This window comes from Lissotriton vulgaris, chromosome 10, assembly GCF_964263255.1.
Source record: "Lissotriton vulgaris chromosome 10, aLisVul1.2, whole genome shotgun sequence".
NCBI classification, from domain to species: Eukaryota; Metazoa; Chordata; class Amphibia; order Caudata; family Salamandridae; genus Lissotriton; species Lissotriton vulgaris.
Window position 1 is genome coordinate 817,394,866 of NC_141698.1, and position 24,452 is coordinate 817,419,317.

The window sequence follows — 24,452 nt, forward strand, 5'->3', positions numbered from 1 at the left end:
CCTCATGTCCCCGAGAACTGACATGGACTGGTTGAGAGAGAGGCCAGAAAAGCAAGATGGGGATTGACTTAAAGCCAAGCATTGTGCTGAGCCAGGAAAATGCTTGTTTAATTTAGAAGTGCATATTACTGTGTTGCAGGGAGTCCCTGGAGGCAAAAAAGCAACAATAAATAAATAGAAAAGAGTGGTTGGTGCGTATGCAAGCGTGGGGGAAATGGGGGTAGAAAAACGGACAAGTGTTGGTTGGCATTTGAAAGACTCAGCGCAGGCAAGAAATTAAAAATACATATTACTTGCAGCGTGTGGCGCAGAAACCTGCGCTTTTAAAAACAGGTTCACATACGAAACCACTCCAATTACTCGGACTCTAGGTGTTTATGTGGTGAAGGTAGGTGGTGCGAAAGAGAGCAAACATACATAACTAAACGTGGGTTAGTGCGTATGCAAGCATAGAGGGTGGGAGACTTGTGGGGACAGAGCAGAGTACACCTTGTCCCAAAAGGCTGGGCATGGACTGGTTGAGGAAGGGGCTGGAAAAGCGAGATAAAAGGGTGGGGGAGCGAGATGAAGCAGCATTGGGGCATGTGAGGGATTGAGTTAAAGCCTGGCCCTGCACGTAGCCAGGGAGACTGTTTCAGTTATAAAGGCAGATTACTCTATGCGTATGGCGACCGGAGGTGTCTGCATGCTGCAGGAAGGTCAAGGGAAACAAAAAAAGCAGCAATAAATAAATTAAAAAGACGGGTGGGTGCGAGGAGGTTGGGAGGCTTATGGGGACAGGGGCAGAATGACAGGGGAGAGTAGATCACATGGCTTTCCTTGTGCTTTCATAAAAATGCAGGATGATGTAAGTGCCTTAGCGGGTCGTTAATCTTGCACGTAGTAAACATGCAAATGTTACTAACCTTACTGCTCAGCCTGCCGCCATGCTTCACGCTGAATGAAAGATTTGTAACAAACGGGAAGACGTTGCCCGCCTATTGCAGAGCTAAATAAATAAGGGCAAATTAATACTGCATCGATGAAAGATGAGGCAGGCTAAATTATTAAGACTTGTGGGTTCGGATTCCAGGTGCACACACTGCAGTTTATTCTAGGAGTAGAGCATGTTCTGTCTCCAGGTGTGGAGCGCGTCGTGCAGTCTAGGAGCAGGAGTACAGACTTGGTATATTTAAGGTCAAGCGACAGTTCAGAACCTTGGTGGTAGAGACTGTTGTAAATTAGCGGTTCCAGCTGTTAGCAAGCCCAGGCTTTCACAAGCTGCAGCCAAGGACTTCCACCCTGCCTGGAGCTACAGACAGCTGGGGCAACTCACAGAAAGGACATGTTTTCATCCAGGTGCCAGAAGACATCCGGTCTCAAGCCAATCGATTCCTACTCCAGTGAAATGCATTAGCAGATTACTGCAACAGGCAGGACTGTGTAGAGACTGCTGGTAGAGGCAGGCCGGGATAAAGACACTGTGTAGAGACAGCTAAACAGAGGGGTAGAATAAGACTTTTCTGCAAAATAAGATGTTTTTCGGAGAATGGGGATAATACAGAAACTCTAGAGAAAGGAGTCAATAAATATGCTTTCCTAGAGACGACTAACCCATATAAGGTTCCGTTGGAGAGTAGGGTAAACTTATAATTTTCTTGAAACATTGGTGCCGCCTCTCGGAAGGGGGAAAGGGATTCTTCTCGGTAGGCAAGATTAAGACTGTCGATACAGTACAGTAGAAGCGTCCAGCGAGTGGTGCTCGTGTGGGGAAAAAGTGAAGGCAAACAAGCAGCAGCTGTTTTGAAGCGCTTGTGATGGCCTCCACCTTGCGGGAGCGAGCAGCAGTGGCGGCGCGAGAGCCATATGTTTGCAATTCGCACGCATGCTGCGATTTCCTGCAAGGTGGATGCCAGCACAAGCAAGAGTGTGGGGAAAAGGAGCAGACTGATGGCTTAAGGCCCTTCTAGAGCAGCGCATGCGCGCTGCCTAGGTGAGACCTACAAAGGACCATTAAGCGAATGCATTTTACATGACTCACTATTTGCATATCACATTGTAGATGTAGAACTATATTCTGGTTCGGTTCAGCCCAGTCTGGACTGGCAGTTTGGAGAAAATAGATATTTTATGATCTGGTAACGTTGGTAGGTTAGACTATGGAGGGTTGCCTGCATATCTTTATCCTTGTATGTTGTGAAGACACCTAATCGGTCTTGGGTGGTATTCGCAAGTCATTTACAGAAAAGAGTGTATGTATGTGTGTGTATGTATATATATGTATATATGTATATATATATATATGTATATGTATATATGTATGTATATATGTGTATATATATGTATATATGTATATATATATATATCCTTGTAAATTACATTTATACCATGATAATGACGATCCATCAGATGTTCCCCCTCACAAACGACTGCAGAGTACTGATGAGTGAAAAATGTGCTTTTGCCCAGTTCTCTCTTGATATCATTGGTCCAATAGTGTCCGTGTTAGCCTTCTTCAAATGGTGTGGTTTGGTGCAGTGGAAAAAAGACAAATTAAATTGTTGCCCGAGTTGCATTTTGGCATTACGGCCAGTCTGAACTTGAATGCATCTTGTTGCTTATAGGAGAGATCAAATAGCTGTGAAGTGTGCTGTAGTAATGAGTTGCCCAGTTGTGTAATATGTAGTAACATTGTTGTATGCTCTTTCCATTAACAAATGTCATTGTACTTGACAGGCCACTATGGATCAAGTAATGCAATTTGTTGAACCAAGCCGCCAGTTTGTGAAGGATTCCATCAGACTTGTTAAAAGGTGTACAAAGCCTGACCGAAAAGGTAATGTATAGAACAGCATAAAGGTGTATACGGTGGGTGGCATGTTTAAAGATGTAGGGCACAGAAGGGCGCTCTGGTCGATATACGTTTCCGTGAAACATACAAATGGGGAATGGCGAAGAAATTTACTTTTATTTTATTGGGTTGTGCAGCCATGGCTAAAGTACAGGTAGTGAGAAAATCGTTGTGCACTCAGGTTTATGCCCAGCACTTCGCAGTCTAGTTGCATACACATTTCTGTAGTAAGTCCTGTGTAAGAATGATTGTGATATACTAATGAACCCTGTAGTAATGCTGGAATCTTTGCCCAGATTAGAAAGGCTTAGAAGGAAGCTTTTGATACTTTGTATCCAAAAGCATCATTAGCTGTAAGATGGCTTTAAATATGTAAACTTCCTTTAAGGTGGGGGGGGGGGGGGGGGAGAAATGTCAGTTCGGAGACTTTTATGATTGGAGTGAAGCAAGGCGATTACCTCTCTCCCGGTGTGCAAGACCTCTGTGGGCGCCCTAGTATTTCCCATTCACATTGGAGTTTCTGTTCTCCCTCGACTCCTAAGAATGTTAAGCTCATATCCTGTATCTGACAGTTGAGTTTTCTGATCTCAAGCAAACTGAGGTTCCTTCAGATTCTTTCCTTTATTCTCATATGAACTTCATGTATTCACACGTACATGTCTTTTCTTTGACTTAACCCTCCACCCATCACGGCTATTAGTTGCACATTCAGCATTCACCTGTACACGATATACTGACGATTCTGCCTTCAGCATTTATTCAACGGTTTAACAAAACTTCAAGTGTTCTGTTGCTGGCCACAACTATTCAGTTTTTTTTTTTTACTTCTACGTTCTTTTTTTAGTTTGGTCTATTGCTTTACCTATATTCCCGCTCCCCTTTTCTTATCTGCTTACTGTTTTTGCTTAAGATTCTATTTTTAGGGTGAGGGGTGAGCCTTTCTAGACGGAGGGCATATTGTCTTTCCAAGGACTCCGAGGGGTTAGAAAATGGGCTGCATTTAAAAGCAGTGAAATGGTGGTCTGCTGACCCCAGTAGGCTGTCATCCCTGTGATCAAATGGCAGTGGGTCCAAATTTGTGACCCATCATTATTATTCATGGGGTAGGTTAAATTGTGACCCACTACAATTTAGTATTTTGGAAACCGACCCACTTTCACAGTCCGTTCCCAAAATATCAATGCATTCAGTAAAAGTTGGTGGGTAAATTGCAACCACTCTAACAAATGCATTATTTGCATATAAAGCTGATTATTCACTTGACCTTTGTCGCTATCCAATCATTGTCTGTCTAATTCTTTTAGGCTCGCTCTTGACCTCTAAATTCTGAACTTAGTACTATACTCACTTTTACCTACCCTTCGAATATTTGAAGTCTGTTTATGGATTGCATATTTATTAATTGCTTTTTTTTAAAGTTCCCTTTCACAGTGACTTGCTGATAACTCTTTTGTAAATACACTTTATAAATGGTACTTATTGCCGTAATAAAACTGTACTAATTAGATGTGCAGTGCTTTTTGGAGAAAAACATAAATTCCAATAATTGTTTCAGTCGGAACACAGTAGATCCTGTGTTTGATGTTGGTAAAGGGTAAATGTTTATTGTGAATGTGATGTTGCAAAGTCCACTACCCATGCTTGTTCTGTCACACATGTTCTATATCTATTGCATAGCGTTTGGAGAACGTTAATTGCTTATCGTGTCTCGCCAATGCCTGTCATATTTTTCTTTGTTGCATGCAATTGAAGATTGATAAAGCTTTTCTTACTTTTGAATGACACGGACACAATAGTGTATACTGCGAAAGCTGATGCATACCGTTATAATGTATCTAACATTTTCAAGACTCTTGTCCAATGTTTCTTAGCATCATCTTGCAATAGGCCTGTCCTTGCCTATATAATTGCAGCTAAAGTGTTACGCCTTTCGCTGCATGCCTGGCTGTTATTTAAAATGTAATATAGAATCTGACGTTTTTGAGAATGTAATCTACAGCAGCTTTCATAAACATTTATTTTTACCTTCTGCAGAATTCCAGAAGATTGCTATGGCAACGGCAATAGGTTTTGCAATTATGGGATTTATTGGCTTCTTTGTGAAACTGATCCATATTCCTATCAACAACATCATTGTGTAAGTAGAGTGAATAATCCAGCACTAAACATTGATGCCTGTAAAAATCTTAAACTAAAATATAATTTATCATCCTTGTGTAGGAAGGTTTTTCATGTTCTCTACTATAAATCAAATCCTTTTTTTCTGATATGGAAGTAGAAGTATATGGCTAATAGTATGTTGTCTAACACTAGCAACTTCTAAATTTGATTGTAGTATGCCCTTTTTTTTCTTTTCCAAAAGTACATTTGCGATGTTTTAACTGCATCTCTTCACTTGCATAACACTTAAGATGCGCCCGAACCTAAGCATTCATATTATAAACCTGAATCTTTCATGTCTGGCTATGTTTATTACATGAAATGTTTTGTTGGCTTGTTGTAATGAAGGCTAGAGGATTGATGTCAATAGTTTCAAGCCTTCGATGTGGGCCGGGTGCAGCTGGTACGAAGGTATTTGATTTTGCGATACTCCAAATTGTTACTTGCGCCAAAGTCACAGTAAAAGCTACAGCACATCCTAACGCACTAGGTAGGATTCTCTGTACAAATGTACATCCCCTATACATAGTAAAATTTGACTAGAAACAAAATGTTTTGGAAGAGAATTTGGGGCTAGTCTGGGGTGGCCGTTTTGTTTTGTGTAAGAGAAGTGCTCTTCCAAGCTTATTTTCCTCAATTTTATATAATTTGTAACTTATAACAAGCATTTGCAATGCCTTGCAAGAGTATTTAGCTATGCAGCACATTATCCTGATTGCCGCAACATCTATTTGGAGATTTTTTTTCAGACCTGCCCCTTTAGTGGCGCTGCAGGGGCAGCAGGTCTGCCCTTTGAGAAAAAGGTGTAATCAGTCCTTCCACATTGTTGGCAGATGTCTAACAAACCCATATAAAAACGACACTAGGTCAATCTTCCGTACTGAAAGTGGTGTACAGATGACTCGGTTACCAGCGGGCATCTCTGCAGCGTCAAACTATGGTCTGAAAGGTCCGTGCATGAGCTGTTTTTTTGCTGTTTATTAGACTGTTTATGATCTGGTTTTTACTGTTCATTTCATTAAAGGGACGAGGACGGCCACTAGTGGAAAGTAGATTTATGTGGCTTTACGAGTAGAGCAGCTGACTTAGAAAATGGGGAACCTGTGATTCTGGGCAAACTGTTTAAACTCCCCATGCCTAACAAATAAAAACAAATTAATCCAACCTTGTGTATAATCTAACTGGTGCTAATGTGATGTATCGTAAAGTGCTCCAATACCTTCGAGTCCAGCTTGTGCTATGTAAAACAAATAAACTAATTACATGACCTGTCACGTTAAGTGGTTAGGGCTAACCCCTGACACACCTGTTCATGGTACACGTACCTGCCTGGGTACGGCAGACACCAGACTACAGAGGTCTAATTTTGCTGTTTGTTTTGGAGATAACTGCAGTGGGGCTCGACAGAATAGGGGGGGGGGGGTGTTATGGAGAGCCAATGATCTGAAGTCAAACACACAAAGCACCGCCAGAGAAAAAGTGCACGGCCACTCTGTAATTAAGCAGCAATCCGCGACAACCCCAGTGTCCCGCTCCTACAAACATCAATTCAATGATCCATCTGCCCTCACCATGGGGCAGACTTTGCAGATTGACCCCTGACTCACTGCATGGTTACAAATAAAATTCACAGCAACAAGCCAAACTAACCCCCATCGGCCAGCGAGAGGGAGACACAGACCCATGAGGCAGCCAGAAATACTGACTACAAACCCCCAGGGATGTCCCCAGCCCCCTTAGGAAATTTTCATCCTCCAACACCGTTCTCACCCCTGCATTTACTGCACTGCCAGTAAGAGACCACTTTCTTCAGCAACATCCCTTCCCTTAGCACACTCAGCTCCCGTTGCAAGAGAGCCCCTAGTGGCTCTGCATTAACAGCGCCATCACTCAAACACCCCCACAACCCTGTAGGATTCCAAAATCGTTAAAAGGGTGAGCACAACTCATCCTGTAAACCTGACTCCTACCACATATACATGCACTAATAATTAAAAGTGCTCTAGTTTCATGGGAGTCCCCGGAGACGTGCAGTGAGCCAGGTCAAAAGAAGAACCTGGAATCTCCATGTAGAAACTGTTAGAACTCATTTCACACGAAGTAGCGTTGAGCGTGACCTGAACCGCTGCAGTTATTTCCATACGTAGGGAGATGCAGAAAGGAACTAACGGAGGGGGTGGTTTAAAAAAACAAATTATGGCCAGAAACTAAACTACACACAAGCCAATTTAAAGCATGGGAAGAGTCGGAACCCGCAGAATACATACAACAGATCGCTTGGGAGCTCAAGCGCTGTCTAAATTTGATCTAAAAAGGGGTACCTGCAGCACATTTACAGCTTGAGGCACATTTTGCATCTCTGCCCATTGGTCTTGCACCAAAGATTTCAATTGTATTCCATATGCTAGTCTCTGAGATGCTCTTGAATGTCTTTAAACATAACCTGTGTGGGCACTACACGAACAGGTGGTTTTCTTAGAGTTCTGTGATGGGTTTTAATAGGTTTAGGGTTTTCATGACTGCCAGCACCTTGCATAGTGTCCAGAATCCTATAGTCTTCAAGAAATGTGTGGCTGTAACTTCAGTCTTTGTCAGCTGACCTGCCAGAGTAGTGTTTTGGACCCCCAATCCTGCCTGCGCTGGGTATGTTTTTCCCTTTCAGTGCAGGCTCAGATTGGCTGATTAAACCTTAATGACTCCTTGAACTTTAGTATTTGACTTTGTTGCACAGAAGCAAAGGGAGAACTTGCTGCAGAACGATGTTCTCATGATAATATTCAGACACATTTGCTATTGGGTGGAAATGTGTTTTACTGGGTGGCCTGCTATTGCTCCTCTTCATAATTAACTTTAACTGAGGTGATGACCTAACACCAGATCGAACTAGAATTGCCTCATAAGCTAAACAGGACAGGTCTAGTGTTCAAACCGTAACTGGGACATTTACCTGAGATGCTTCCTAACAGCCTAATACCACCACTTGCCTAGTTATCCTCAAAGTGGCTTTGACTAAAGTAGCTCTTTAATAGTTGTGATGCTGCTGCACATTAACTTGTACACCTAGTCTTTAAATCCACATTGCTGCATACTGGCTCAAAGTTAAGGCTATTTATCGTTCATGCCACCAACATGTTGACACCGGGCCGTGCGCAAGCAAGGATGCATGTGTACAGATTGGCTTAAAGTAACTTTTTATTCTGTATTATATTGCAGTTGCATTTACATAGTGCTTCATGCTGCTGATGAGGCTTTGAATTTCATTAGCAGAAGGGCAGCACACCACACTGTGGGAGTGCTTTCTGTGACAAATGTTGAAGTGTGGCCTTCATCTGATGTGTGGTGTTGTCATGTGTGATTAGAGTTGTGCCATTATCCCAACTTTAGTTGCTGTGCTGAAGTGGACTAGTGAAAAATGTAGCACTAGCTTTATTCAATTTTTGCTTGGTGGAAGGGGTCTGGGTTTTGCATGTCACTAGCATGGAAGTGGTGTCATGTGAAGAGTAATGCAATGCAATGTACTGTGTCTCTTGGCCGTTGTGTAGCGGTCTGTATGCCTGGAATGAAGAGCTAGATGGGCATGTCATCCTGTCTACTGTAGTAGGGGCTCAGGTGATAGAGGTGTTGCAACAGGTTGTTGCGCATTTTTGTAGAGCGCTCTATCATCCACACGAGTATTCTGGCACTGAGCAGGTGTATGTGCACGCACCTAGCCTCACCAGAGGCTGGGGGTATTTGAGGTTATTTCAAATGCCAGGTCTTCAACTTCTGGTTGAACTTCCGAAGAGCGAATGATGTGTAGTAGGAGGTCTTCCACACTTTAGGAGTGATGTGTTGGAACGCTCCGGCCTCCAAACTTGTTTCTGTGTTTGCTTGGTATGCGTGCAAGTAGTAGTGCTGCGGAGCATAGGTGTCTAGGTCATTGACGGAGGAAACTGTTCAGGTAGGCTGAACCTATGTTGTGTAGTAACTTGTGTGAGTGAGGAATATGAACTGAGCAGGTCTGTTTCAGGAGCGAGTGAAACTCTTAGGTGTGATGTGTGTTCTGAGGGAGAGGTTGAGCAGGAGTCTGGCTGCCAAGTTATGGATGGTTTGTAGTCAGCTGGATAAGATGTTTAGTGACTCCAGCATAGAGGGATTTCCCGTAGTCCATACTGGGGGATGCCATATACTCCGCCCGCTGAATGTATTATTGTGTGGTACCGTGATGTATGCTGCAGTGGAACCAAGATTGTCATGAGGGTCCGAAGACTGATTTCTATGGTCATGATGAATCTGGAAATTGAACAAAGAGAAACAAATCGCTGCCTAGTGAAAATGTTATTGCAAAATTATGAGCCCTAGGGAAGGTCAAAAAAAAAAAATTATATATATATATATATATATATATATATATAATTTTTTTTTTTTTTTTTTTTATCAAAACAGGTTGGCTGTTCAGACAAATTTTTTTATGGAACACATTGAAAGTTACTGAAGGAAGTTTCAAGATAAAGTTCTGTGGACTCCTTAATGACTAGATGCACCATTCCATATGTTTCTGCTCAGCAGCAGTATCTTGCAACAGCTGGTTCTGAGGAAAAAGTGCGCAAGTTTTGACCTGAGAAACCTAGTGGGAGGTGCAGTTTTATGTGCCTGCTGTTGTGCTGTACTACTTGCATCTTGAGGGTTTTGCGCTCTAGCCAGTTGACCTTCTTCCAGCTGGTGACTTTGGTCATGCGTGCAACACATTTTGTTCCTTATGTTGGTGGTCTTGCCTGAGAGGGCGAGTATGAGTTGCGTGTTGTAAGAGGCTATTGATGTCATGTGCGTGGATGACCGGGTCAGGCTGAGGGATGAACATTGAAGCACTCCGCAGATGAGTTTATGGGCGTCTGAGGAGTGTGATGCAAGGCTGGCTGTCAAGAAGGAGCAAATCTAGCCAAAAGCGGATCCTTTGAGGACAATCTCATGTAGGAGTCTGAGCATTGGATGAGACTGTTAAATCCTGCAGCGGTCCAGGCGGATGAGGGCCGCCACATCTTCTGGCTAGGATCTTTTCTGTTTTCTGTGGAGGCGATAAGGACAGTTTCTGTGCTGTGGTTAAGCTTGAAGCTGGATTGTAAAGTGTCGCAGAGCTGGTGGTTGCCGAGCTGGTCAATGACTCATCTAAAAATGTGTTCTGATTCTTTTTTCGTTTTTTTTTTGTCTTTTTCGTCTTTTTCTTTTCTACAAAGGGCCTAGTATGGTGGGAGGGAGATCAATCTGTGAAGGTTTTCTTGAACAGGGGAGCAACAGTAGCATTTCTCCAGGCAGAAGGTGGTAGAGTTGATGGAAACTTTGAGGATGGAAGTACGAGCTTCGCTGATAGTCCTTTAACTTTGAGGATGGAAGTACGAGCTTCGCTGATAGTCCTTTGATAAAGTTGTGATGGGTGCCAGGTTCTGATGGGTCCCTGTAGTGGATAGCTTTCATACTAATGGCTGCCTCCATTTTGATGACAGTGGGCCATGAGGTCCGACTCCTTTGATTGCCAGAGGTTTGCAGCACAATGGCAGCTATACATAATTTATTTATGGATTTAGAATTGTTGTGCATGGATAAAAAAAAAAATAATACTAATTTGCAGTATGTCTGCCCCATCGGAACTGGTGTTTCCACCTTGATTGTATGAATTAAAGTGATCTAGAAACCTTAAACTATTTGAAATACCATAATGTATGGAAAAGATATGTAGGGAAGAAAATCTGTTTTACAGCTTACCAATAGAGCTTCTGAAAATCATGTTTTCCTAGCTAAACCAGGTACACAATGGATTGCCCAGGCACCAGAATTAACACCAGTGTGGATACAGGTTGAAAGCCATTCTGAACAACCTGAACCCACTAGCCCTACTAACGACAAACCCATATCCACCCTTGAATAACCCAATCTTGAGGAACACTAATAGTGCTCCTAAAACTGGACAAAAAAAATGGAGATTAGCATTAAAGGAACCAAATCAGAATCACTATGGTCGAATAAGAACATTTAATACAAGGGGAAAAGTCTCATTCGACACATGGATAGTAAAGGGCATTTTGCACCCACACCAATTGGAAAAAGAGACATCACCAATTACATCCTCTGACCTGAAAACAGCCCACCAACTAGAGGACTTAGACCGGTATAGATTCCTAAAGATAAAAGCAGCCCTATCAAAATCAAAGCTAGCCGGTACCCAACCCTCTATCTTCCAAAGCGTAGCACACATGAACAAAATAGGCCACCAAGTCTCGCAATTATACGAACTACTTCGCCCCAAACATATCCACCCCCGCTAAAAGAGCACACGTGGAATAACCTGTTCCGCCATCCGAAATAAAATCATCCCAGTCTTAGCTCAAACAAAACTGTCTGCTCCTCTAAACATTCTGGACCCGAGATCACTTACACACACACACACACACACTAGGCCTCGGATGGTCCACTCTGCTGGAACTGCAACACAGGGAAGGGTGACCTAGAGCATCTAATCTTCCACTGCCTAACACTCAAGAGGTTCTGGGGAAGGGTGTTTGACTTCATAGACCATGTCTTTTAAGTGCAAACTTATGAGAGACTCTGCCTCGCTCACCACAGCACTTATTCGAACCGACCTCTCCCCTGGCAGAGAGAGGGAACTAATAGACTTACTCCTGACAGCTGCGGTCAAACTGGTGCTAATAAACTGGAAGGACACCACCACCAAAACCTACCTACAAAGGCTGGCTCAACTGGGTCACCCACCTCAGAGGAAAGGACCAACTGGCACTGTAATACTCTCCCTGGAAAACTTCTTCAGGGGCCTGTGGGAAGTCCCGTACGAGCCTCCATAAGAAACCAACTTGAACATGCTTTTGTGCCGCATATTGCAGTATCTACCTTGCAGCTACCATGTCTGATACTAGGGCCCTATATTGCCAAGTCAGAATGGTATAATCTAGGGGTCTGTCTGTCCTATCCTCCTCCGCTTATTCCTAACTTTCCTGTACTTTCCTATCTTAGACCTACTTCTCCATAAAAAATATAGCCAGCAAAGGGAGACCAACGCAAAATGTACTGTACTATTGTGTCTATGCCAACGGTGGTTAACCCATAAACCACTATGTTTTATGCATATAAACCTTTTATAAATTAAAAAAACTCAGATTATACTTAAAAAAAAAAAAAGGCTGAACTTTCAGATGAACTTCATAGAAGATGTAGTAGAGGTTTATCAACAACTGCCAGCTCTTTATGCTGAACAGCCAAGGCCCTCTTCTGTCTACACTACCGCTGCACCTTCAGCCGCCTCTGTACTCCTGCAGCAGCTCCTGGACTGCAAACCACTCCGCTGCATCCTTCTCCATACACTCCCCACACAAGCAAGCCAAAAATCTAGAATCTCAACACTGAATTGCCAGATGTCTCCTTCCTCACAAACTTGGACCAACGCCATCTATGCACCCCACGTCGCCACTGCCATACCAATAGATACAAGAGCCTGTGAAAAGACTGACTCGTCCGCCCAAGAGGAGGCATCGCCATCGTCTCCAAAAGCACCCCTCCAGGTGATAAACACCACCCCCCCAGATGATAACAACCCTCATGGAGCACCTCCTCTTCCAGACTCTCCCCGGAACCCTCCTCTATAGACGGCCCGAGCTCCCTTCACCCACACCATCCCTGGCCTCATCACACCCCACGCCCTCTCCTCCATAGACTACATCCTGCTTTGAGACCTAAACTTTCACCTGGACAACCACGACGACTCAAACATTGCCTCCCTCCTAGAGAACCTCGCCAATATAGGACTCCAACACCTAGTCACAGCACACATCGGGGGACACATTCGGACCAGTCTTCGTCGAAGGAAACTGAGTCTCCTACAACCTCACCACGGAACTCCGCAACAAACTTTGCAACTTCTTCCACCTTAAGATCAAAGATGACTAAGACTGCTTCAAAAACCACAACCTCCACACTGCTCCTGCCCCCCCCCCCCTTTCCAAACGAAGCCACCAGACAAACTCTGCTCAATTGGACCCCTGACACCTTGAGGACCATGAAAAGCATCCACTCCGGGGCACCCTCAGACCCATGTCCACCCCACATCTCAACAAGACTGCCATCTTCCCCGTCAACAGGAAACACTTCTAGGTCAACCCTCTCCTGAAGAAACCCTCGGTTGACCAGACTGACTTCAAACTCCAGGCCCATTTTTCTGCTTCCATTCACAGCCAAAGTAATCTAAAGGCCGTTAACACCCAGCTAGCATATTGGTTCTAAAAATGTCCGGGACATTTCCTAATCAAGATTCCACAACACCGAGACGACCCTACTTGCTGCTACGGACTACATCCGTTCCTACCTCGACCGGGGTGAAACAGCAGCCCCTCATCCTCTTGGCCACTTTCGACACCATCTCACACTACACCCTAGACACAAGACTCCAACACCGGCATCCGCGAAAAGGCCTTCCACTGGATAATGTCGATCCTCAACAGCAGAACCCAGCTAGTCCGGAAATCCCCCCCACCCAAAGGGACCGCACACAAAACCTCTGCATCATACTGGACTCATCGCTCACAATGAACTGCCAGATCAACGGTGTATCCTCAACCTGCTTCAACACCCTCTGCATGCTTCGAAAGATGTTTAGATGGATCCCTTCCAGATCCAGAAAAACCATCACGCACACCCCATCAGTAGCAGAGTAGACTACGGCAATGTGCTCTGCTCTGAAATAAACAAACTCCTTCACAAACTCCAGACCGTACAGAACGTCTGTCAGGCTGATCCTTGACGTCCCCCGTTGGTGCTGCATCACCCAACACCCTCGCGATCTCCACTGGCTTTCACTTGCAAGAAGAATTACCTTCAAACTCCTCACCCATGCACACAAGGCCCTGCACAACACCGGACCCACATACCTGAACAACTGCCAAAAGATCCTTCCTATCAGCCGACCTCTCTAGCAGAGTCCCCCACATCTATAGGACCAGAACGGAAGGAAAGTCCTCCTACGTCGCAGCCAAGGCCTGGAACAACCTCCCCATCTACCTGTGGCAGGCCCCCATACTGTCCCAGTTCAGTAAGGTCCTCAAGATCTGGCTCTTCGGATGTCCCCAGTACTCAATTCTCCCCGACCCCCCCCCCCCCCCCCCCCCCCCCCCCACGCACCTTGAGACCCTCACAGGTAAGTAGTTGCACTTTACCAACCCTGATTAAGATGGATAAATGTGGGTCCGTTCTTCATTAGGATCATCTTTTTGGAAAAGTTGAGATTATAGAGTGGTTACTTGTCAACAATTCATTGGTAGTGAGGAGGCAGTGCTAAAGTTCAGGGGAATGTAGGACATACAGCTCATCAAGGAACTGGGAAGCCTGAAAAATCTAAGCATATTTGCAGCAGGGCAAGTTGAAGAATTGGAGGCCCTGTAGAGGGCTGAATTTGACCAGGAGGGGTGAGCTGAATGAGCATTGAGATACTATACCTGCCCTAAAGATGCATTCTTAGGTGCACATTTCCTCTAGTTTCACTTGTAGGATTAGGTGGCAGACTGTTTCCAAGCAGTTAATTGTGTGATGTTTTGTGATCTCTGGATCTTCTGAGAGTATAATGTAGTTCCTGTATGAGCAATTTGCTTTGGAAATCCACAAAGAGTATTGGAATCTTTCTGCATTATCAATATCTGATTTGTATCACTTGTGAGAGGCACATTTTGCCTAACTTTGATTTTCTGTAATGCTGTCATAAAGCACTTTGCTCTTCATCTTTTCATTTACCCGTGTGATCCTCTGGGAGGTTGAGCTTGTTCAACTGCAGGTTTTCTTCATTACTGCTGTAGTAGTTTGTGTGTGTAGGCTAGCATAGCAGATAAGCTAGTGGTTGCTCCAGATTAAGGTAAGCTAGTGGTTGCTCCAGATTAAGGTAACATTTCATGTTACTGTGAGTCCCAGCAAATAGAAAATTGTCCATGAGAACCATTTAGGAAGTCTGTGAATGCTGTTCAGTATAGTTGTGTATTTAAATAGTAGCCGGTTGTAAATGAGGGAGGCAATTCACCACAAGTAGTTCATCTGGAGGTCATTCTTCGCAGCTTGTGGTTTGTAAGGTGCTCTTAAAAATAAGCCCCCTCAGTATTTGTTGGTTTCCAAGAAGATTGTGTAGTAAGTTGGGATTGCCTTATGGAAGGCTGGAGGAGTGTTGTCAACGACCGGTTTTGGTGATTAACGGGATGTCCATTATTCAGTCCTAGATGTGGAAGGGGTTCTTGCTCGGTGATTGTGTGTGATTTGAAAATGACGCTGCTGGGTGGGAGTGGTAAATGCTAAGTGACTATTTGGGTTGAGGACTAAGAGGAATGCAAGACATGGAGTAGTGGTGTAAGTCTCCATGTGGCTCTGGGATTTGAAGGAGGTCCTTCACCATGACTGCAGTAGTTGAAGAAGCCGAAAGTCGAAGTTTGCTATTAATGGGAGCCAAACGAGAGGTATGGAAGTGCGCAAAAGTAATGCATAGACAAGAAATGTAAGACGGGAGGTGACGCATAGCAGGGGGTGGGGTGGGTGGGTGTGTGTGTTGATATGCCTTGAAAGACTGAAATTGCGGGGGTGAGCGTTTTGGATGCTATAACTGAGTGGGTGGGCAGTGGGGGTTGTTGGACAGAACTATGAATCAATCTCTTTTCCCTTGCTGAACAAGGCATCCATTTTATTACCCAACAATCCTGTGTTGGCATTAGACTGCAATTGGGACTGAGAAATGGTGTGATTTCCATTTCTATATTTGAACTATTCCATATGGGTTCAGGAAGCATTTTGTTTGTGACTCATAAACAGTGAATCAATTTTAAAGGTTCTAAAACAGCGTCTTATTTTGGTGGGTTTAGATAAAGTATTGTTTTGATTTGAATATAAAGGGTACTCTGTTTTGTCTAAAATAATATAGGTTGGGAAGGATTTGAGACTGTAAATTGACAGTGGATACATGCAGTATTGCAATCCCTTAGGGGCACTTCTGTGTTTTTGTAAATGCAGGTTTTGTATGAAAATGTCATTTGTGCATCTGCCCACAATCCAGGTATAAACTGTTTCCGGTTGCTGGTGAAATTCTATGTATCTCACTGGTATGCAACGTTAAAATGCAAATTATCAACATTCATAAAGTAAAACAGTTGTGCATTGTTAAATGACCAGTTATTAATTGTATATCCTTTTTATTTTGCAGGGGAGGTTGAACCGTTTTCCACCTCAAGGCTGCCTTGTGACTTTCCCTAGATCCAGATGACCAGAGCAGCACCCTTGTTAATTAATGTACATTTTTAATTTTGTTTTCTTTTAATAAAATTGTAGGATGTTCTGCTCAGCTTGTCCTCACTTGATTGGTTCTTTACTTTCGAATATTTAATATGCTGAATTGTGTTGTTGTATAATTGGAGTAACTGTGCGTGCTAGCTTGCTTAAGCCTACACGTGAAACGTAGATCCATGGTGAACTGAATTCACATTTCGGATCAGGTTTCTTTATCCCCGAAAAGCAGGAATCGCTCACGAGTCCACTGCGCATTAGTTCTGATTCGACCAAATTGTCAGACACATCGTTTGCTCACAGACATTGCATGGTCTCCTCTGTTTACATGTACTTTATTTCAAAGCAGAGGCTTTTTTTGTTTTTAAATGTAAAATTTATACCACCAGATGAACAATTAATTTTTGTGGCAAGAGTTAGTGCAGATGTAAGCACACATGCTGCTATGTGGTGCTTGCCTAGTCCTTTTTTTAGGTCGAGCAGACCTAACCCTCAATGCGTGAGCATTGAGGTGTCTGCTTCAGACCTATTGTGGCCCGTATTTAGGAATGTGGACAGCTACCAGACGCGCGCTTTGACGAGGTCAGATTTCACCTCGGGAGCGAGCGTCTGGTAGCTGCGCATGCGCGAAGCCAATCCCTTGCTCTCACACACACAGGCAGCCCCCACCCCTCTGCATGCACGCACACAGGCGCGCGCATGCACACGCAGGCATACGACACACATACAGGCACACTATCCCTTACCTCGCATTCTCTCTCAATCACACACAGTCACGCATGCGCACACACATTCCATCGCGCACACACGCACACACACACTCCCCCACCCCTCCCAGGCATACACACAGGCACGCACTTCACTTCAGCCCCGGGCCCCACTCACCGATTGCGCTCTTCCGGCGGGCTCCTCACGGCGCGGCGCGTCTCGTCTCCTCTTAATCGGGCTCGCGGACCTCGGGAGGCGGGACTTCCGGCCGGCCGCGACCGGATTCGCCGGCCGGCCAAGAGCTTCCGGGTCGCCGCGGCGGCACTCCTTAATGTGAACGTGTTCTTTTAAAGTAGCTATTTCCTTCCCCATTTGAAGTTGGACCTGGAAGCAGTGAGTAGTATAGGTAGATGATGTTTCAATCGGTCTCGAATTCATCTGAGAGGGGTGTTATTGCACGCCAAGTCTGTACAGATAGCTCTTTCAGAGAACACGATGTTTCTTCATAGTTTCCGTTATTGAAATAACGGAGAGCGACGCGCGTGGAATGCGATTAACTGAACTCGGTGGACACTCTTGTTGGTAAAGTTGGGAGCGCTCTGGAAGAAGACCCGGCTTCGTGCGCTGTGTTTTGGGGCCCCTGTGCGGCGCTAGCAGGGAACAGGGTTTAGATGTGCCAGGATTATCCCTTGTGCTACGACACGCGCTCCGCTGCCACCTACTGGTTCATCCATGATTGTTTAGGGCTTGTAATGCGTAACAAGCGCCCGGGGTCCAGGTTCTATGCGCAGCGCACCGCAAACGAGAGAAGACAAATAAAACAAGCATAAAAGGTCAGAGGCATACAGTAGACGAGCATGGGGGTGAAATGAGCGGTAACCACAGCCAAGTGGGGTGAGGGGGCAGCGCAGAGTCCTCACAAAAGGACATAGGGCAGTCTTGGCAAATGCGCAGTGGAAGGGGAAAACTGATCCATCACTGGACTTATTATTTTTGAAAAATGTCCATTCCCTAAATCTCATTTGAGCCCAACCCATTCCATTCGGGTATATCGAGGGATTATCAGTAAACTGCTGTCCCTCTGTCTACCAGTGACAGCAATTCGCCCTGAACATCCTCCTGGAGTGGACAAAGCATGTACAAACACTCCTCACGATTCAAGATCATTGAAAAGCACATGTATTCTTACAGTCTCCGTAGGGTATTCCTTTTGCATCTTGGAGCGCTAGTTTTCGAAATGCCATTAGATGTTCTTAATTGGTGTCAAATTATGTCTCCTGGTTTCAATAAATATTTTCATTTGACTAGTAACATTTCACAATTTTTGCTGGTTACTTTTACTTTAATGTCAAAACAGCCCATTTGCAGCAGTTGGATTAAAAACAGTAATAATGGGTAAACTGAAATTTATTTCACTTCTGTTCCTGGATTTTCGTCACAAAAAATACACTGAACATAATCTTCACAAAAGTTATTTACCAACGTTTAAGCTATTGCCATTATAAATTACAATAACTTTTATTTACGTATTAATTATTTTAAAAAAGCCATTGTTATTTGTAATATCAATACATCTAAGTCACATAAATACAACACATATTGCATTACGAATGCTATCGGTGTCACATTTGCGAAAGTTAAAACTATTGGCATTGTAAATGACAAAGCTATTAATTTAGCTATTTTCAAAACCAACACATAAATACAAAATTTGTCATTTACAATACCAATAGCTCAAACTTTCCTAATGCGAGACCTATTGCATTGCAAATGCTTGTTTTAAATGGGGTTATTGACATGAATGTCATAGCTGAGTCAACTACTTGAATATAAATGTGTAGATCTTGTTGCACCAAATGCCATTCAATTTTTCATGATTGATTTAAACCCTCTTGCCCCACCACCCCTTCTACACGTTTTTTGTATAGAGGAACAGAGACCCTTAACTTTCATCCTCAGGAACCGAGGTACTGATGCGGAAGAGCTGATGGAGGTAGCACCAGGGATTAAGTCACACTTATGTCAATATGGTCTTTTCAATATTCTTTATTCTTCTTTAAGAAAGTAGGTGACAGGACAACAGCCAACTCTATTTGTTCCTCGGAAAGTCAGCTGCATTGTGTCCAAAGGTGCTCTCATAGGGAAGTGAAATAAAGTATTCCTGTGGGACGACCAGCATGTCCAAACCTCTCCAGACACTACATCCTCTGCTTCTGGCCCCCAAACATCGTCGTGCCCAGAAAGCTGCGCAGCATGATGACCAGGCTGCTGGACCAAGCACCTCTGGAGTAAACTGTGGACCTGACATCCGTCAAGAGTTCGCTAATCTTCAACAACTCTGCATCAAGTGCAACACTGTAGTGTGTTCAGCGAGCAGTCTGTCTGCTGTGGTTTCTGCTGCAAGAAACCACTCCATTTTTTTTGTGCATTTTTTTTTCCTGCAATGACGGTTTAGTTGCAAAGTTGGACAGTTTGTTCTGTTCCTTTTTTTTTTTTTAACACCCAAACAATTTATAAAATAGTTAAACATAAAATTGAAAAAAGAAGAAAAAACTGCTCTGTTCATAACCACCTATTCGGTTTAAAAAAAAGAGCAAGAAGTGAATGGTCGTGCCTGGATGAATGCATGGGTACATATGTAGAGCTTCAATGATTGAACGAGTGCATGGGTAGTGAATAAGTGATTGTATGAGTGCATCACTAGTGCTTGTGTGATTGGACAAGTGCATTGGTAGTAATTGGCTGATTGCATGAGTAAATGCCTGTGTGACAAGACAGTGCATGAGTAATACTTGGGTGGATGAATGACTGCATGAGTAGTGCCTGTATAATAGGAAAAGTGCCTGGGTAATGCCTGGATTATTGCATGAGTAATGGCTGGGTGTTTCCATTAGTATAGAAGTGGTGGTCGGGTGATCTCCCCTGACCTCATGATTGTGCACTGTGGCGGCAATGACCTAGGCACATTGACTCGGGTAGGTCTGGAAATGCTAATGGACACCTTTGCAGAATTGATGTTGCTCCCCCTCCCCATTTCTTTGTATACTCTAACATATGCGAAAGACAGACATGGAAGTGGTCCAATCAATTTTGTCCTGTGGGAAAGCAATAACAAATGTCAAAGCTGTTTCTGTGTAACTCAGACAATAGGATCTGCTCCATCTATAACCACAATCTGTTTCCATACGGATGGCATCTACAGAGGTGGTGGAGTACACTTCACTGATCAAGGCAACAGTGTTTCTCAACCACCTGAAGCTCTGCATCCACACTTGCATGTAGCTACAACAATCTCCCAGTGAAAACAAGGGCTCTTTTTAGAGCCACCCAATAATCCAACATATAACGTAGGTTTATATAAAATCTTTAATATTTTTGCTTGGATTCGTGCACCCAGCGCGACTGATGGAGCCGTGCACACTAGGGGGGCCGCTCTGAGCGCCGCGCTAGCTACTCCAACCGGTTATAAAGTTATTGGGAAAAGATAACGCTTTTTGAACAGAAACGAGGTCCTAACTAGAACTACCTACTGGAGACCGCCAGTAGGTAATACATATACATATCTCATAGAAAAAAATAAACATGTAATTTACAAGAATTAAATAATTGAGAATAAAGTAATGACATAACCTGATAAGATCACAAGTAAATGGTAAAAACAGCAATCCAAACTTTTAATATTAAAAGATAAAGTAATCTAAACAATGGAACCTTTTGAGCACTCTTACATGCCAATATCTGTAGCTGGAAATAGGTAAGATCTAAATATTTAGTTTCTCAGTAAATTGATCACACTTTTTATGAGAAACCGGTTTTGATGCTGATGAAGCACAAACTCTGATCTTTCTTTACAAACTGATTTTTGCAACAAACTCAATGTGCACTTTTCACACATCTAGAAAACAACACTCCAACTAGGAAATGTTGTAGTACCAGCACCGTAAAAGAGTGCTTGATTAGGTAGAAAAAGCAGGACTAATAAAATAATGGATTTAACATGTTTATTAACTGATTACTGTTTATTTAACAAAGTTGTCATGAAATTTGATTAAACTTACCATTGCTATTAACTTCATTGTGCAATTCATGTATGCAATATGCTATGACTGCAGCTTTCAGTAGAAGTGCCAAACATTATAAATACCTTATATTTAGAAATGATTTTATTTTAAAATTAGTTTACATGTAGGTAGTTTTGACATTTTTATTAGTAGGCAATAATTAGTTTAACACTTCTGTGTAATCACTGACAACCTTACAATTATGCTCATATACAATAAGTTTGATTTGTGCTAAAACTTAGTTAATTTTACTAAATAAGAAATGCTAACTTTCAAAATGCATTGAATTGCCTTTTCCCCCTTAGGTTGCATTCCTTCACAGCCTGACGCAATGGGCCTTTGTTCTGTTTCCTTAAATGTTGCTTTATCTGTTCTGTTTGTGACATTCTTTAAGCAATAAGACTCTTTTCAATATTTCTTTGTGTTAATTGGTGGGAACCTGACCTTTGAACTATAGCTGTCCAGAGCTACAAAGTAAATAAGCTTTTTGTCAACTAACCTGTGGGGACGGAATAGACAGTCGCTGCTCATGACCAGCATCGGAAAGTATAAACAACATACATAGGTCCAGCACTCCTGAATATGGTTATGGCTCAAATAAGTCATTTTAGACATTTACACTGCTTGTTCAATAAGAATTCAGTGGAGTTGTTCGTTGAGTATTCTTTAGTTATTCCATGAAGTTTTCTTCCAATAAAACAGATCGTAGCCAACGCGTTTCATCCTTCACGGACTTTTTCAGGGCTACAAATGACCTATACATACAAATTATTTACACACTAGATATCTTTTTTCCGGCTCCTGCTAACAGGACCCTGGCATTGAGCGCTCCTTTTTTCAAGGGTTTATTGGATTTTTTGTGCACTTTTTGGATAAGTGTTGTCAGTTATTTATATCTTGGTGTTTCCCTTCACTCTTGTGTGTTTGTTCAGGCTTTTTAGGGCTCTAAAATGCCTGATCTTTTCGACAAGTGCCCAGCATGTGGAAGGAAGAAGTCCAAGACTGATCCACACGACGTCTGCATTATCTGTCTCCCTTAAGCACATGTCCCTGAAGAATGTGACATCTGCCAGAACCTTTCAGCAAGGACCCTGAGGGAAAAGCTGAAGATTAGGCTTCAAGGCCTAGAGGAGAGAAGACTGCAGGTGGGTCTGGGCAGGCTGGGAAGGTTCCCTCTGCTGAGGCCTCTGGGGGGCTCCCCAGAGGCAGGAAGACCAGCAAGCGGTCCCGGTCTCCGTTGGCGTCGATTGCATCGACGTCGAGAGTGATGACTACTGTGTGTTCCCAATCTCCCCGGGGCTCCGGGTTGAGACTGCGTGAAGAATAGACGTCGAAGGGCCTGGGTGGGCCGCTGTCGAGACCTGCGTCTTTGCCGTCTACCGCCGGTCGGCATCGAGGATCCTCGATGTCTAGGACCTCAAGAAAGCGGTCGGAGTCGACGCTCACCGTTGAAGACTGAACGTTCGTCGCGGAGGCGGCGTTTGGTGTCTGAAGAAGCGCTCGATGTCGCGGAGGCGGCGTTCGATGCCGGAGTCGCGGAGGCGATGTTTGACGCCGGAAAAGCGACTCTCGGCGCCGAGGGAAGAGATCGGCGTCTTGGAGTTGTTCCAATTCTCCTAAGGGGCACAGAAGGAGTTCTGGCGCCAGAAGTCACGCTGGGGCTGGTGGAGGGCTCCGGAGACGGCGATCACCTACTGGATGGGCTGGTTTGCAGTCCCCTCCCCCCGAAGAAGGCACTGGGATCGGTGTACTCAGTGGTATATACACCACCTCGGCCGAAGTCGCCCCCTCCTCCTGTACCTAAGGATCCTCCCATCGACCCTCCGCTACCACCACTTCCTCCCTGAGGACAACCACCACCACCGCTTCCGCCGTATGGGCCCGCCCCTCGGTCAGAGATGCCTCCTGTTCCGCCGCCAAGGTCTGAGTCACTGCCCCCACTTCCTACACCGCCTAAGGGGACACCAAGACCGAAACCCCAGGATAGGCCACGGAAGACTCCTCCACGGAAACCAAGATCGTGCTCTCGCTCCAGGAGGAGGAAAAAATCGCGCAACAGGTCATCCATGCGGTCGAGACGACGCCACAGGAGGCACAGGTCTCGTTACCATACGAGGTCCTCAGGGACTACTCTCCGACCTTGTCGGGGTCACCGGAGACAAGGGTGTCACCGGTTGATGATTTGGTGGCTTTCCACGATGTCCTGTTAAGAGGTGCAGCAAAATTGGGCATCTCCTTGACGGTGTCCACGCCCAAGACATCGTAATCTTCGAGACGCTGCACCAGAAACATCTGTCTCGTCCATTATTGCCACTGGTACTGGGTCTGGAGGATCCAGCCAAGGACCTTTTTCTCACCCCGGCGGTGACTAAGGCGGCCCCTCGACTACAGAAAAAATACCGGGCTCCCGATTCTGATCCAGCTTTTCTGAGATTGGAATCTCCTCCAGATTCTGTGATAGTGACGGCGGCTCGTAAACAGCATGCCACCACTCCGTCATCCACAGTCCCTCCAGACAAGAAGTCTAGATGGATGGATTCGGCTGGGAGGAAGGTGTGTGGGACGTCGGCGACCACCATGAAGGCTGCGAGTGCCACGACGACGTTGGGGTGCTATGACCGGGCCCTCTGGGACTCCCTCCAGCAGTTTGTGGAACACCTGCCTTGGACAAGAGAGGATTTCCAGGAGGTGTTAAATGAGGGGATGCTGGCGGCGAATCAGATCAGCGCTGCGGCCGATTCTTCCCTCTTGGCGGCGCATGGCTTCTGCCATGGGATTAACCAGTGACAACACGCCTGGCTCCGCCTCGCGTCATTAAAACCTGACGCACAACAAAGGGTTGCCAATCTTCCATTCTCTGGCGAAACCCTATTCGGGAAACATGCGGATGACTAAATGGCCCGCATGAAGGCGGAGGCCAAAACACTCACGGCCGTTTGCCTGGAAAAGCCCAAGGAAACAAAAAATCGTACCGCCTGTTCCAGAGACGGTTTGGTGGACCGGGCAGAGGACGTGGCCAAGCTTCGGGACAGCAACAGCAGTTCCGAAGGCCGTTCCAGAAGTGCCAGAAAGGCAGAGGTGGCCAGTCTGCACCAGCGACCAAAGGCCTGGCTGGGTCTAGGCCCTGAGCGCTTACTTCCCCTGCATCCGTTACCCACTCCGGTGGAGGGGAGTGTTCAATTTTTTTTCTGGCAGAGTGGAGAAAAATTACTCGGGACAAGTGGGTGCTGAATATTGTTTGCAATGGATAGTCTTCGGTTCACCAGCCCGCCTCCAGCAATTCCACTGGTCAGCTCGCAGTTTTGGCTGCGCGAGCTCCAGGCGGAGGCAGATTTCCTGTTAAGGAAAAGGGCTATAGAAGACGTACCTCTGTCTCAGAGGAAGAGGTCTGTACTCCCGGTTCA

At 44.7% G+C, this 24,452-nt stretch overlaps 1 protein-coding gene across 2 annotated transcripts in view; it reads left to right on the forward strand.

Moving 5' to 3' along the window:
* The window catches only part of SEC61G (SEC61 translocon subunit gamma), a 39,005-nt gene extending 22,661 nt beyond the window's left edge, over window positions 1–16,344 (forward strand). The window contains exons 2-4 of one of the 2 annotated variants that reach the window (XM_086941736.1): window positions 2,716–2,815; window positions 4,865–4,967; window positions 16,200–16,344. In XM_086941736.1, coding sequence (XP_086797862.1) covers window positions 2,722–2,815; window positions 4,865–4,967; window positions 16,200–16,209 — 207 coding nt within the window. In that variant the 5' untranslated portion in view covers window positions 2,716–2,721 and the 3' untranslated portion in view covers window positions 16,210–16,344. Of the gene's footprint in view, window positions 1–2,715; window positions 2,816–4,864; window positions 4,972–16,199 lie in introns of those variants that run through there. The other variant, XM_086941737.1, reaches the window with a different exon arrangement.
* The last annotated feature ends 8,108 nt before the right edge of the window (window positions 16,345–24,452 follow it).